The sequence below is a fragment of the Arachis stenosperma genome, chromosome 1, assembly GCF_014773155.1.
Source record: "Arachis stenosperma cultivar V10309 chromosome 1, arast.V10309.gnm1.PFL2, whole genome shotgun sequence".
NCBI lineage: Eukaryota > Viridiplantae > Streptophyta > Magnoliopsida > Fabales > Fabaceae > Arachis > Arachis stenosperma.
The window spans coordinates 47,325,660-47,339,141 of record NC_080377.1 but is presented as its reverse complement, the minus strand read 5'-3'; the positions used below and the strand labels follow the sequence as shown (position 1 = coordinate 47,339,141).

The 13,482-nt window shown below is 30.4% G+C and overlaps 1 protein-coding gene across 2 annotated transcripts; it reads right to left on the bottom strand.

Annotated features, from left to right (window-relative positions):
• Nucleotides 1-7,319: 7,319 nt before the first annotated feature.
• Nucleotides 7,320-10,349, bottom strand: LOC130979393 (uncharacterized). Of its 2 annotated transcripts, none has more exons than XM_057902933.1 (4): nucleotides 10,132-10,349; nucleotides 9,981-10,046; nucleotides 8,807-9,364; nucleotides 7,320-8,561 (listed from the first exon to the last, which is right to left on the bottom strand). In XM_057902933.1, exons 1-4 carry the CDS (start codon nucleotides 10,201-10,203, stop codon nucleotides 7,542-7,544), a joined length of 1,716 nt encoding a protein of 571 aa, XP_057758916.1. In that variant the 5' UTR covers nucleotides 10,204-10,349; the 3' UTR covers nucleotides 7,320-7,541. The 2 variants fall into 2 exon arrangements, with proteins under 2 accessions (XP_057758916.1, XP_057758847.1); XM_057902864.1 differs by having other exon boundaries at nucleotides 10,126-10,345.
• Nucleotides 10,350-13,482: the final 3,133 nt, after the last annotated feature.

The window sequence follows — 13,482 nt, the reverse complement described above, 5'->3', positions numbered from 1 at the left end:
CATGATTATGTGAGAAAAGTGAAGAATGGGTAGTTAGAATAGTTTGAATATGTATAGGTCGTTATATAGGTTAGGTGGGAAAGTCTATGCTAATCAAAGATTCAAACCCTAGTCCACTTAACCATAAATGACCCTACCTTGACCCTAACCCCATTACAACCTAAATGAAAGACCTCATGATGAATGTATGCATGCACTGAATAAATGTTGATTGTTAGAAGGAAATCAAATTTTGGAAAGCTTGATTAGAAGAGAATTGAGTGAATTGACCCTTAAACACTTGAGTAAATAGAGCGGATACACATATCCGGTGAGGGTTCAAAAGTTCAATTACATGTGTTCACCCATATTATCTATATTCTTGCAAGTTTAATTTCTTTTTGATAATTCAATACAATTGTGGTTTGGACTTAACTCTTATTGCCCTAACCATTGTGCTTACACATGCTTTCTTGGCAATTTGATATGTTTGAATCAAGCATTTGCATTTACTCTAGGTAGTTGCATTTAGATAGGATTCACATAGTTTAGTTGCATTCAATAAATGTCATTACCCTTAGTTCCTTCTTATTTTAGCATGAGGACATGCTAAGGCTTAAGTATGGGGAGGTTGACAAACCCCAATTTGACGGTTTGTTTTGTATTGATTTTAGAGCATCTTGATAACCTTTTGTCACATTTAGCCTATGAGTTAGCATGGTTTTGTTATCTCTCCCATATTTGTACCTAAGTGTAAAAACATGCTTTGTAAGCCTTATTTTGATGAATTCTAATTTCTCTTTGATTCCATAAGATGCCTTGATGTGTTTGCTAGTAATCTCAGGTTGAAATAGGCTAGGCATGGATCAAAGGAAGCAAGGAAGGAAGCATGCAAGTGGAGAGAAGCACAAAAAGCCAAAGAGTTGATCTCGGCCAAGCACGCGTACGCGCACAAGGCGCTCGCGCGCACATCGCAGAATTGGCCAGGGACGCGCACGCGTACCGTGCGCACACGCGTCGTAGTCCGCACGTGATTCTTTTATTGCAACACGTGCCTGGCGATTTTGAGAGGTTTCAGCAACCAACTTTGGCGCCAAAATGCATATAAGAGCCAAGGATTGAAGGGGATTGACATAACATACACACATTCACACCCATAGACTAATTGTAGATCATTAGGTAGATTTTTTTGTAGTTAGTTACATTTGTAGAGAGAGAAACTCCAACTTCTCTCTAGGATTCATCTTCATTTTCTCAATTCTCCACCATTCCTTGGTGAGATCTATTGCCACTCTCAATTTACTTTGTCCATGTTGTAGATCATCTTCTCTAATCTCAATTAGTGTTGTAATTGTTCAATTCTTGTAGATCTTAGAATTAGCTTTGTTGTTTTGGATTCTATTGATTCAATAAAGATCTCATTTTCATTGTTGTTCATTGTTGATTGTTGTTTTCTCTTGTGTTGCTTTAATTCTAAATCTCTTCTCAATTTTACTATGTCTTTCATTCTTGCTCTCCACATGTTTGAGAAAATGCCAACTTTAGATATGGAGTAGAATTCCCTCACTTGGCCTAGTGGTTGAGTCATTGGAGACACTTGAATAATGGATGTCAATTGTTGATTAAGAATTGAGGATTGCTAATTGACTTAGAGTGCACTAAAGCTAGACTTACCTAGGGTAAGACTAGGACTTGTGACTTGAGTTAATTACTTTTACTTGACTTTCCTCTATAATTAGGGGTTAACTAAGTGAAGCAATACTCCTTTGTTATCACAATTGAAGGAAGCTATAGTGATGGGACTTCCAATGTTCAACCTTGGCCAAGGCTTTTAATATTGATTGATTGTTGTTTTCTTTTATTCACACTTTTATGCCACACTCTTCAAACCACAAAAAGACCACTTAACCAATGACATGCATCCTTGTAGCATTCCTAGGGAAGAACGACTCGGGACTAATACTCTCGATTATAGATTGTAGATTTGTTTGATAAATGGATTTTGCGTCGGTTTAGACTATACTACGATTGACTACTTAATAATTTCTATACCGGCAAAAATCCATTCGTCAGCTCTCTCTCTCACTTCTGTGCATTCTGATGGAGACAGCAAAGTGTACGTTGCTTTTGGTTGAAGCACATAGAAAAAGTTTGAACTGAGAGAGGTAACTAGGCTTGGATCGGATCTTTTTCATTCAGCCCGTTGCCTTCTTTTCTTGTTTCTTTTGGGCTTCATTTGTATTTTAGCCCACCAATCTTGTTTGTTGTTTTCCTTCCTCTTGGGCTACTTCAAAGCTGAGTTTTGGCCTGCAACAATAAATAATTAACTTTATATAATCATAAACAATCAACACTAATTATTTACTTTGCTTAAAAATATAATGTTTGTCATCATCAATTATATTAGTTAATTTCTTAACTCAACAGTAACCACCAGTAGTTGTCATCCTCACCACTTAAAGTCTCTGTCATTGTTGGAAGGTTGTTTCAAAGCTTCTGTTGTAGTCGGCGGTGGCCACCTCTGTCTTTGTTGTCGTCTCTATCCTCTTCATCGAGCATCTATCTCTACCGCCGTGGACTCTTTGCCTCTCTCTGAAATCGTGAGTTCTTAAGTTATTCAATTTATTTTTTATTTTGTTAATTATATGAATTAATCATTCTGAATTGTTGTAATGTTTGATAGAATTTTGATATAATTGCCAAAAACAGTGATAAGTTCAATTTTGGATTCTGGATTTTGATGGCTGAGGTTTTATTTTGTTATATGTAATATATAATTTGTATATTATATATATTTTAGATGGAACAACCACAATATGATCGATAGCCACAAGACAATGCTATCTAAGAATCCCAAACGGGTTCCTCTTGAGGAAAATCTTATCCAACTTGAGAATATTTCACTTTGAAGTATAACAAAAATCACAAAGTGCAATATACATGTATCTTTTGTTTGAATACTTATAATGGAGAGAAATTAAAGTATGTAACAAAGTCACTGAAGAGGTTGAACTTCAATTCAAAAGGCTTTTGGTGGAAAATAAAAGAAAAATAAGATGAAAAAAATTTGAAGAGGATTCTTATGGTGTGGAAACACAAGCACAAGAGTCTGAATCACATAACCCTTTACAACCTGCTGTTCCTACAACAACGGGAGACAAAGAAAAGAGAAGAGCTATTGTTGCTACATAAATTGGAAGTTATTTTAAGGAATGGACTACTCCAAGGTCTCAATCGACTTTAAAAAGTATTTTGGCCAGTAAAAAAATTGTGCACAAGGCTAAGTTGGACTTGCAAAATGGATCGTTAATGCATGTATTCCTTTTAATGCAATTCAATCACCTTACTTTTAACCTACCTTGGATGGTATTGCTACAATTGGACCTGGTTTCAAGGAACCGTCATATGATAAAATAAGAGTTCATTCACTAGCTAATTTTAAAAAAGAGTGTCAGTTGCTTGTTGAAACCTATGTTAGAATAAATTAATTTTATTAACCCAAATCATCCATATTGAATCACCAAAATATATCATAATGCGGAAGCGTACCTTTACTCATGAAATCAGAAATTGATGGAAGGATTGTCTCAGTCTTGTGGTTCTTTCGATCTTCCTCAACCAAAGCCTTCTGTATTCCTAGGGCTGAATTGTAACTCTTCTGATGGGGAAAGAGCGACAAAGGCGGCTTTGGTATGTTGGGGACTGAAATCTTGAAGGCACTATTTATATTTGAGCATGGAACCCATTAACCCTAAAATCCAAATAAAATAGTATCTAAAGCCCAAAAGATAATATATCTAAAATCTAAAAGATGATCTAGGTAACAAAAGATAATATCTAGTTTTATTCTCATTTAATTCCAAATCAAAAGTAATTATGACTTATTCAATTTAGCATTTATAACAATAAATGAGATCACCATTATATAAGTAATTTAATTTGAAATAGCATAATTTGTAATTATAATTAATATATGTATTACCCACAAATAAATTAGAAAATTAAATAATTTTCTAACAATCTCCCACTTGCGCTATATATGTATATATTTTTTTTTCTTGACATAATCACATCTTATAAAACTTTATGCATTAACACGGTAGATTTTTGGGTAATGGCAGATGATGATGATCCTGAGTTTACTAATTGAAACATTGAAGGCATTGAAAATTTAATATACACTGATAATGATATGCCTTCATATTCCAATGGTGAGTGAAATAGCAAAATTTGTTTCATTCCATAAAGATATATGTTGTTAACTGAGTTCTTATTGACTTTTTATTCTGTTTTATTAGATGGAGGAGATATAAAAGTTGAAGTGGATATGCCCGATCTTGTAATTGAATCCTCAAATACGGCTACTTTTGGTGGTACTTTCGAAGTTGGTGTCTTTGGATTACCTATTTATGATGGAGACATTGGAACACTTAATGATGATTATGATTTTTGATCAGTAGTGTCTTTATTTAGTTGAAAACTTGTTTGTTTAATGTTGTTTCTTTTGGTGGTAAAATATTTTGTGTTTGTCATTTATGTGCATTTTGATTTTCTTTAGTTATAAACTTTGATGTTTGAAGTTGTTCACAACTTTTTAATGATAAAGTATGGATAATTTATTGTGTGAAATTGTGAAATTTTAAATTTTATTAGCTTAGAAATCATTGAATTTAAATATTTGAAATTATTTATTGATATTTTTTATAATTTTATTATATATTTAATTAAATCGGTTCAACTATAGTTCGACTTCGGTTAGACTATTGAACCAATCACTCGACCAGTTCAATGACCGATTCAGTTCTCACAACCTTGGTTTGGGTGCTGTTAAGTTGATAAAAAAATTCTTTTCTTAATGAAAAAATATATATTTTTTAGTGTGTTTGGTAAATTTCTAATAGTAAAGTAAAAATACTAGAAAAAGAAAAAATATATTTTTTGAAAAACTACAATTTATATCTTTTTAAAAATTTTTTCCTTAAAAAAATATATTTTTTTATATAATAAATAAACAAAAAATACTTTTATATTATTATACGCATAGTTCTAAAAATCAGACCGAACTGACCGGTCAAACCGATCAAACTGAAAACCGATGACATTATTGGTTGGATTTTATAGAAAAAACTACTGATGAAAAACCGTTTAAAAATTGCTAAACCAGCCGAGAATCGGTATATCAGACCGAACCAAAATCCGGCGAGTTTTCACTAAACGACATTGTTTTGGGTTTTCATAAAAAAAAAAACGAAAATTAAACATACAATCCCTCATGCAGCTTCTCCTTCTCTACAGTTCTTTGATATTTTAAAAAATAGTAATGACCAGAAGAGGAAAAAATCATCAAGCATGAGAAAAAAGGAGAAGAGTCATCAAAACAAGGGAGAAGCAAATCCGAAATGACGCCTAAGAATAGCAAATCTAGATTCTGGAACGATGCTGGGATGACGGATTTGGAACGGTGACAGTGCAGTGACAGTGACTTTGAACACAACGACGCACACAGCAACATTGACCTTGAACCTTCTTTGCTCTCTTCTATCTTTCGGTGGTTTAAAACTTTCTGATGTTACTTTTGAATATGTATTACATTTTGAAACCTTAGTTTTTTTATGCTCTAAAATTTAAAATATGTATAGTGTCTGAACTTATCAGTTAATCTATGTAATTTTTTGCTATATGATATGAATAGTTGTTATAAACAAATGTGAAATATTTAGTTTTTTTTTTCCTGGTATTGACAATCAAATTAATATAGTATTTGTTTTAAAAACTATAATATTAATATTAGATATGATTTTTTGTCCAAAAGATATTTTGAGTATATTGAATAATTTTATCTTTCAAAATGTTAAAAAAACTTTAAATCCGTGCACTGTAACAAAGAAAGGAAGGGGAGATACTAGGGTTGTAGGATTAGTGTCACTTGGAGATGGGCTAGTCATTGGACTTTTTTTTTCTAATTTGTTTTTTAAGTAAACTAAGAAAAGAAAGTCAAAACCCAAAACCTCAGGAAGTGAAGACCGATAAAAAAAAACCTAGTTTATATCTCCATCCAAAATATGTACCAAATCATTTATTTAATATTTTAATTTAATTTATTTTCTATTTTTCTCACAAGAAAGGAAACACATGAATTTAAAATATTAATATAGATAAATTATGATATTATAACTTAAAATAAATATATGCTAAAAATTATATTGTATTTAATTAAAAAAAACTTCAAAAAATGATTAAAATTTTCAAATTTTTAATAAATTTATTATGAATTAAAAACTTATAAACTGTCAAAAAATTTCAATCAAATAATTATCGTTATAATACATCGATAACATAATTTAAAACACTAATTAATATAATAATAATATAACTTAAATATTAGTATCTGTATTTTTTATGTTTATTTATAATTTTATATATTACTTTATTATAAAATGGTGTTTACGGTTGAACTATAATTGAACCGAAAAACTACTAAATTAGTGAACCAATAAAAAAACAGTTTAATGATCTGTCAGATTTTCAGAACCTTAGTTATACACAAACGTAGTTAATAGATAAAAATTTTTATTTACCATAGTTATAAGAATCGAACATAATCAAATCCGATTAACATAGGTCAAACTCATTGAAAACTGGGAGATTTGCATGGAACCGGTGCGGTCTGAAGGCACGACTCGCGTGCGATCTCGAACGTGGGACCTTTGGTAAAAGAAAAAAAAAAGCCACCATATAATCAGTTAATCACTGAACCACAATACGCTTTTAACGTACATTGCGCTAATAAATAATATAGATAGTATAAATTTCATAAGCCATAATTTTTTCTCTTTTGACAAACACACTTTTATAAGCTAATATATATATATATATATATATATATATATATATATATATATATATATAACGTAAAATATTATTTTTATTCTTTAATAATAATATTGTATTTATTGAGTCACCAAAAAATTTAAATAAATTATTAAAATATTTTTTTTACATTATTAGTTATGTCTAAAAATACTTTAAGTTTTAATTTTTTATTTTAATTTTATTTTTATAATTTTTATATTTTTATTTAATTATAACCAAATTAATCAGATAAATTAATGACCCACCAGTTGAACCAGTACACCAGATCAATTACTAATTCAGTTCTGATAACTATACTTTTTGCATTAGATATTTAGATATCCAAATTTAAAATTATTTTTATTTTTCTATAAAATCTTTTAAAAAAAAAACTAAAAAATTTTTTTTTAGAAACTCACCAAACAGGCCTCTTATCCCTTTGCGACTAATAATCTTGCAAGAAAATCTGAATTATTTTTTATCTTCAACATTTATGTAGCATGATCCGAGTATCGTTTGTAATGTTTCATTATGGCATTATCCGAGTATCATTTGTAATGTTTCTTGTGTAAACATTGGAATGATTCCCTGGCGTTGACTTCGCAGATTTTGAGTGACTTTCCTGCCATGATAGCTCCAATAGCGTTTGCGTATATAAATCATCAAACATCAGACTATGCTAAATTCACCAACAGACAAAAATGGATATGTTACACATTGCAGACAGTTATAGAAGAAAGTGAGGGATCAGAGGCTCCACTAATAACACCACCATTACTCCTAACTCGAATCAGATAGTCAACGGCGCTTTCAGTAATGACCTCGCCAGGGATCAAAACCGGTATGCCTGGTGGGTACGGACATACAAGATCCCCAGAAATCTCACCAACACAATCCTTTATTGATACTTTCCTTTTGCTTGCAAAAAAGGCATCTCTTGGTATCAACCTCATGACTATATCATCAAATGGTGCATGACCAGTAACCACCGTCTCTTCAGGTTGATGAATGTGTGCATATGTAGCAGCTAGATGTTTTATGCCCAATATAAGCCTTTGGACATGATCTCTACAGGTTCCGAGATTAACCGCATAAGTAATGGATTTACTCCCAACGAGTTCACAGACAATTCTGAAATCCCTGTACAAGATCTCGTCTGCCTCATAACCTGACAAACCAAGCTCCCAAAAACCAACGGTAAGCCGTAACGGATCAATTCCAGGAAAGGTTGGAAAGCTTGAATTTTCAAGAACTGAGATACCCGGGATGTGCTTTAGGAGGCACTTAGTTTCATTGGCTAGTTTGATTGCTTGGTTGAAAACACTGGCCAGGCTTTCACTAAGTTGAGCTCTAGCAGCGTCTAGAGATGCCAAAAGCAAATAACTAGGGCTTGTGGTCTGAAGAGTTTGGAGACATCTAGAAATTTTCTCCTTATCTACAATGCTACCAGACATATGTAACATAGATGACTGAGTAAGAGAGCACAGAACTTTGTGAGTGGACTGTACAGTTAGATCGGCGCCTTGCTGGAGGGCTGAGTTCGGCAGCTCAGAATGAAAACCCAGGTGTGCACCGTGAGCTTCATCAACTATCAAAGGAATTTTATGAGAATGACACAACTCAGAAATCTCACTCAAGCTGCAGCAGATACCATGATAAGTAGGTGAAGTGATGAAAACTGCTGCTGGTTTTTTACCTTCCCTTTCTAGTTCCTGGATTACTTTCAATACCTGCAGCAACATCTAGCCAATCAGGATCAGCCATCTATCTACATGGGAAAAAAGGAAGGAAAGAACGAAATTCGATGAGATAAAAGGAAGAGCTTATAAATATCGGCAAGCTAAGAAAGTACAAAATCCTAGAATAAGAGCCCATCTCCGCTTAAGAGTTTAAAACAATCTAATTATGATGGCAATTCTGCTCATATCAGTAGCAAATCTATGTTCAATATGATAGTGTATCAAATCTTAAGCACCTGAAACGGGGTGACACCACTTGCGATCTCCCAATCATTCTTATAGTCAGGAATTATGTACTTGGGTACTGCGCCAGATAAAACCATAGCAGATATCACTGATAAGTGACAATTCCTAGGAAGAATCAGAAAGTCTCCCGGTGAACATGTTGCCAATATTGCTGCTTGGATCCCACAAGTAGTACCACCAACAAGAAACCATGTCTCTGATGATCCAAACAGTTTGGAAGCTTCTGTTTGTGCTTCTAATATGGGACCCTCAGGACAAAAGAGGTTGTCAAGCTCCGGAAGCTCAGGCAAATCATGAAGATATGGTCTTATTCCAATGAGCTGAATCAATGAATCCGGAGCAGCATGCCCTCTGTTATGGCCAGGAAAATGGAAACTGGCAGTGTTTAGTTCTGCTGAAGCTTTTAGTGCACTCACTAGTGGAGGTAGGCGATTTTGCTTAAATACTGCAGAATGTCTACTTAAAACATGGTCATTTGTGATTGGTTCAGTAATCACTCTTTCAACGCTTTCATCTTGCACATGTACTGGTGGTACAAAGCTTCTTTCCTGCCAAACAAAAGAAACAACAAGGCGGCTAAGATGAAGTCCAATGCAGTGAAGGAACAATTAGTTCATTCACCACATAAATGAGGAAGCAATAATGGATAAATAAATTGTCTCATATAATCCAGGTTATGAGACTATTCTTATTACCCCAGTGAACCACAGTTTTTGCTTCCATACTTTACAACCAAACAAATACTAAGAAACATAATGATAGACAACTTGTGCATTAATGTTCGTAACTCCTAGGTCAGAAAGCATTTTTTTTTTTGTTTTCAATGGCTCAGTGCACACCAAGATTAGTTCCTAAACAAGCAATGAAGCACCACAGACTCCTCCTTCAGTCTATGACTGAACCATCGCATGTTAAGTGTGTGAATCTTCCAGTCTCTTTTAAAATCATGTCCATTGTTAACCAGGTCATTTCCAATTAACTCATATTCCGAATTCCCAAGTATAATTCCCACAAATTGTTTATTCCACCAACTGCTACTAATCACAAATTCACTTTTTATTTTTTTATTTTTGTGTCATTCTGCAGCAATTTACTAGAGATACAAAGAAACGTGGGAACAAATGGATGTGTAAAGAACTATAGCAAAATAAAGTTGAAGCTGACCCTAGAGGCAGAGCGAAGTGGAACCCTAGGTGAAGTTCTGAAAGTGAAGTTGTTGGAAGAAGAATCCTGCAAAGAATGAAAAGAATTGGATAAAATGAAGATAAAGAAAAGAGAAAAGGAGAGATTTTGTGGTGTGAGTTGTTACTGTTACGGGAAAATGAAGAAACCAATTTGGTGCAGAATTGGAAGAGAGAGTGAACGAGGGTGGGAACATCACTTCCATTTCCGTTACATTAAACTCTGTGGTGCCTTCCTCCTCTTCCTCTTGCCGCTGCAGCTGTTTTTCCAAAGGATAATTACATTTAGGAAAAGTATACGTAGAAGAATGAGAGGATCTATTGGGTTCGTTTGTTTTTGGGAATTATCTATCGTGGGAAGACCAATTGTATCTTTTTTATTAATGTTTTGAATAGATTAAATAATTTTTTATTTTATGAAAAATAGTAACTGGCATTTTAAGGTTAATTAATTTTTAAATAATATAACAATATTTTAAAGTTAATTTTAAAAATATTAAATACCAAAGTTAAATTATTAATATATCCCGTGATAAATAATTTTAAAAATTATCCTTACATGATTAATTAAGTGATATGATTGTATTAAAATTTAAAAATTTTCAGGGGCGGAGCTAGATGAAATATTAGAGGGGACAAAAAATATTTACACAAGAAAATAAGACTAAAATAAAATTTTAAGGGGGGGCTAAACTGAAATTTACATATAATTTACATGTAACAAATTAAAATTAGGGGGGGCCATTGCCCCCCTTTCCTTGTACCTGGCTCCGCCACTGGAAATTTTTATATATAAAAAAGTCTAAAATATTTTTACACTTAACTTTTAAAAGACTAAAATAACTTTTTATGATTAATTTCAAATTATTAAATATTCTTTTTATAATAAAACTTCTTTAATTATATTTGAAATTATAAACGTTACATTTTTAACAAACTAAAATATCTTTATAATTAATGTTCAAGAGAACAAAACAATCTTCAAAGGTTAAATTTAAAAAAAAATCTAAAATACAATTAATTTATATTATTTAACTGTATTAGGAATTAAAATTTTGAATATATGATTTAACAAAACAAAAATACTCTTGTAATCCATATTTAGAATACTAAAAATATCCTTTAATCATTAGTAAAAGAAATACTAAATTATTCTTTTAGAGTTAATTAAAATTGTTTGATTATATTAGAAATTAGAATATTTATCAAATATAAAAAAGACTAAAATATTTTTATACTTAATCTTTAAAAGACAAAAATATTTATTTTTAAAAATAATTTTAAGAGAATGAAATATTTTTTTATAATAAAAAATATATAATTATTTTAAAAATTATAAATTGTAAGTTTTAAAGAAACTAAAATGCCTCTATTGTTAAATTGTAAACTCAAATTTTTTTATTGAATTGTTAAAAAAATATTAGATCATAACAAGAATTTTTTTTGGACACGCAAAACTCTACGTATGAAACTTAATATATTGTCCATGCTATTAAACTTTAGATTCTTAGTAATAAAAACTATATTTATAACTTTATAAGATAAAAAGGTTAAAAATCCATATTTACAAGAAAGTCCTTATATTATTGTTAATTTCATCACCTTTAATAACCTAAATATTCATTCTCCATCTATGAAAACTCCTTTTGTTTGAATTTTAAAAGTGAAAAGTATCTTTAATTTTCTTAAATATAGAGGTGGTTTTGTATTTAAAGTCATGTTTATAAAAAATAACAAATTTTATTTTTTGTGTTTTATTAATTAGTTTTTGTTTTTTTTTAATTCTTTTTTATCAAGTCTATTTTTCATATTTGTTATTGTTTTATTTATGAAATTTCTTTTTGAGTTCTTTTTTTATTTATTATTTTAAATATTTTGTTAATTTTTTTTATATTATACATTTTTATAATTATAATTTTTGTGTATTATATTTATTATTATTTTTTTATAATATAATTTATTCATCTCATTAAATAGAATAAATAAAAAAAGTTAACTATAAATAATAATAATAATAGTGAAAAATTATAGAATACTAAAAAAGAGTATTAAGAGTACTAAAAAAATATTATATAAAAAATATACTAAAAAAAGTATAAAAAAAATTAAATATGTTTAAAAAATGATATTATAACTTAATGTCATCTCTTTTCTAGTAATTATTTGTCTAAAAGTAATTTTAATTTAACTAATATTATCCAAACAATATTTATTTTATCAAAATCAATTTTGTTAACATTACTAAACATAAATTATATTGACACAGACTCACTTCTACCTAAAATCAATTATATAAAATCTCTTTTATTCAAAGTTCAGTTTGACAAAAGCCAATCCAAACATACACTAAGATACCGATTGCCTAGATTGAACGAGAGATAAGATTATTAGTGGATCGTCTATAACGCTAGGAGGAGAACTCGCTGATGGGTGAATAAATGGTTATAATGTAATTTTTTTAAAAGATAGTTTTTCGAATTGTTTTTGTTTCAAACAAAAAAAGATATGTCATAAGAAATGGTGAATTTTGAGATGGATCATTGGAGGAGAAAATTTTATCAATGGAAGTTAAAACTTCTTAACTAACTTTATGACATGTTAAGACCAACTAAATTAATAATCAACAAAAATGATAGAGTGGTATAAAAGTTTGATAAAAAAAAATATTTTTTGTTAATTCTTTAGCGCAGGTGTTTTAGGTAGAAATTTTTCCAAAAGACATATCAAATTATAATTATACTAGAACAATTTAGAGATGATTGGTTCTTCTAAAAATTAAATTGTTTGCATAATTTGTTCTGATAAATGAAGTGAACACTAAAGAGAGATTAAGTAGACTAAAAATCATTGGTCATAGTGATAATATTTATGCTTTGTGTAAGAAAGATATTGAATTTATTCATCACTTGCTCCTTGACTATGGGTTTATTTGGTAGGTATGGTGCGCATAGTTGACAGACTTTGGTAGAACGTGTGGGAAATTCTTAAAATTCCTTAACCCATCGCAATTCCTCTAATAAGAAAAGAGTTGCGGAGATAGGTTTGGTATATTGAGTACCAAAATCCTAAAATCACTATTTATATTTGAGTGTGTCACCCATTAAACCCTAAAGTCCAAATATAATAGTATCTTTAGTTCTATTCTCAATTAATTCCAAATTAAAAGTAATAGTGCCTTATTTTATTAGCATTTATAACAATAAATGATATCACCGTTATATAAGTCATTTAATATGAAATAGCTTAATTTGTAATTATAATTTATATATATATATATATTTTGCCCATATTAGAAAATAATAATTTCTTAACAATCTCCCACTTGGGTTATACATATATATTTTTATTTCCCTAATTACTTTAACAATCTAGTCCATCTCATATATTAGTTATGAAATTACTGCAACTTTTATCACATTAGTGTCGCGACGAAATCACAATGATCACCATGCTAATACACTCAACAACATAGATCAAATTTGGAT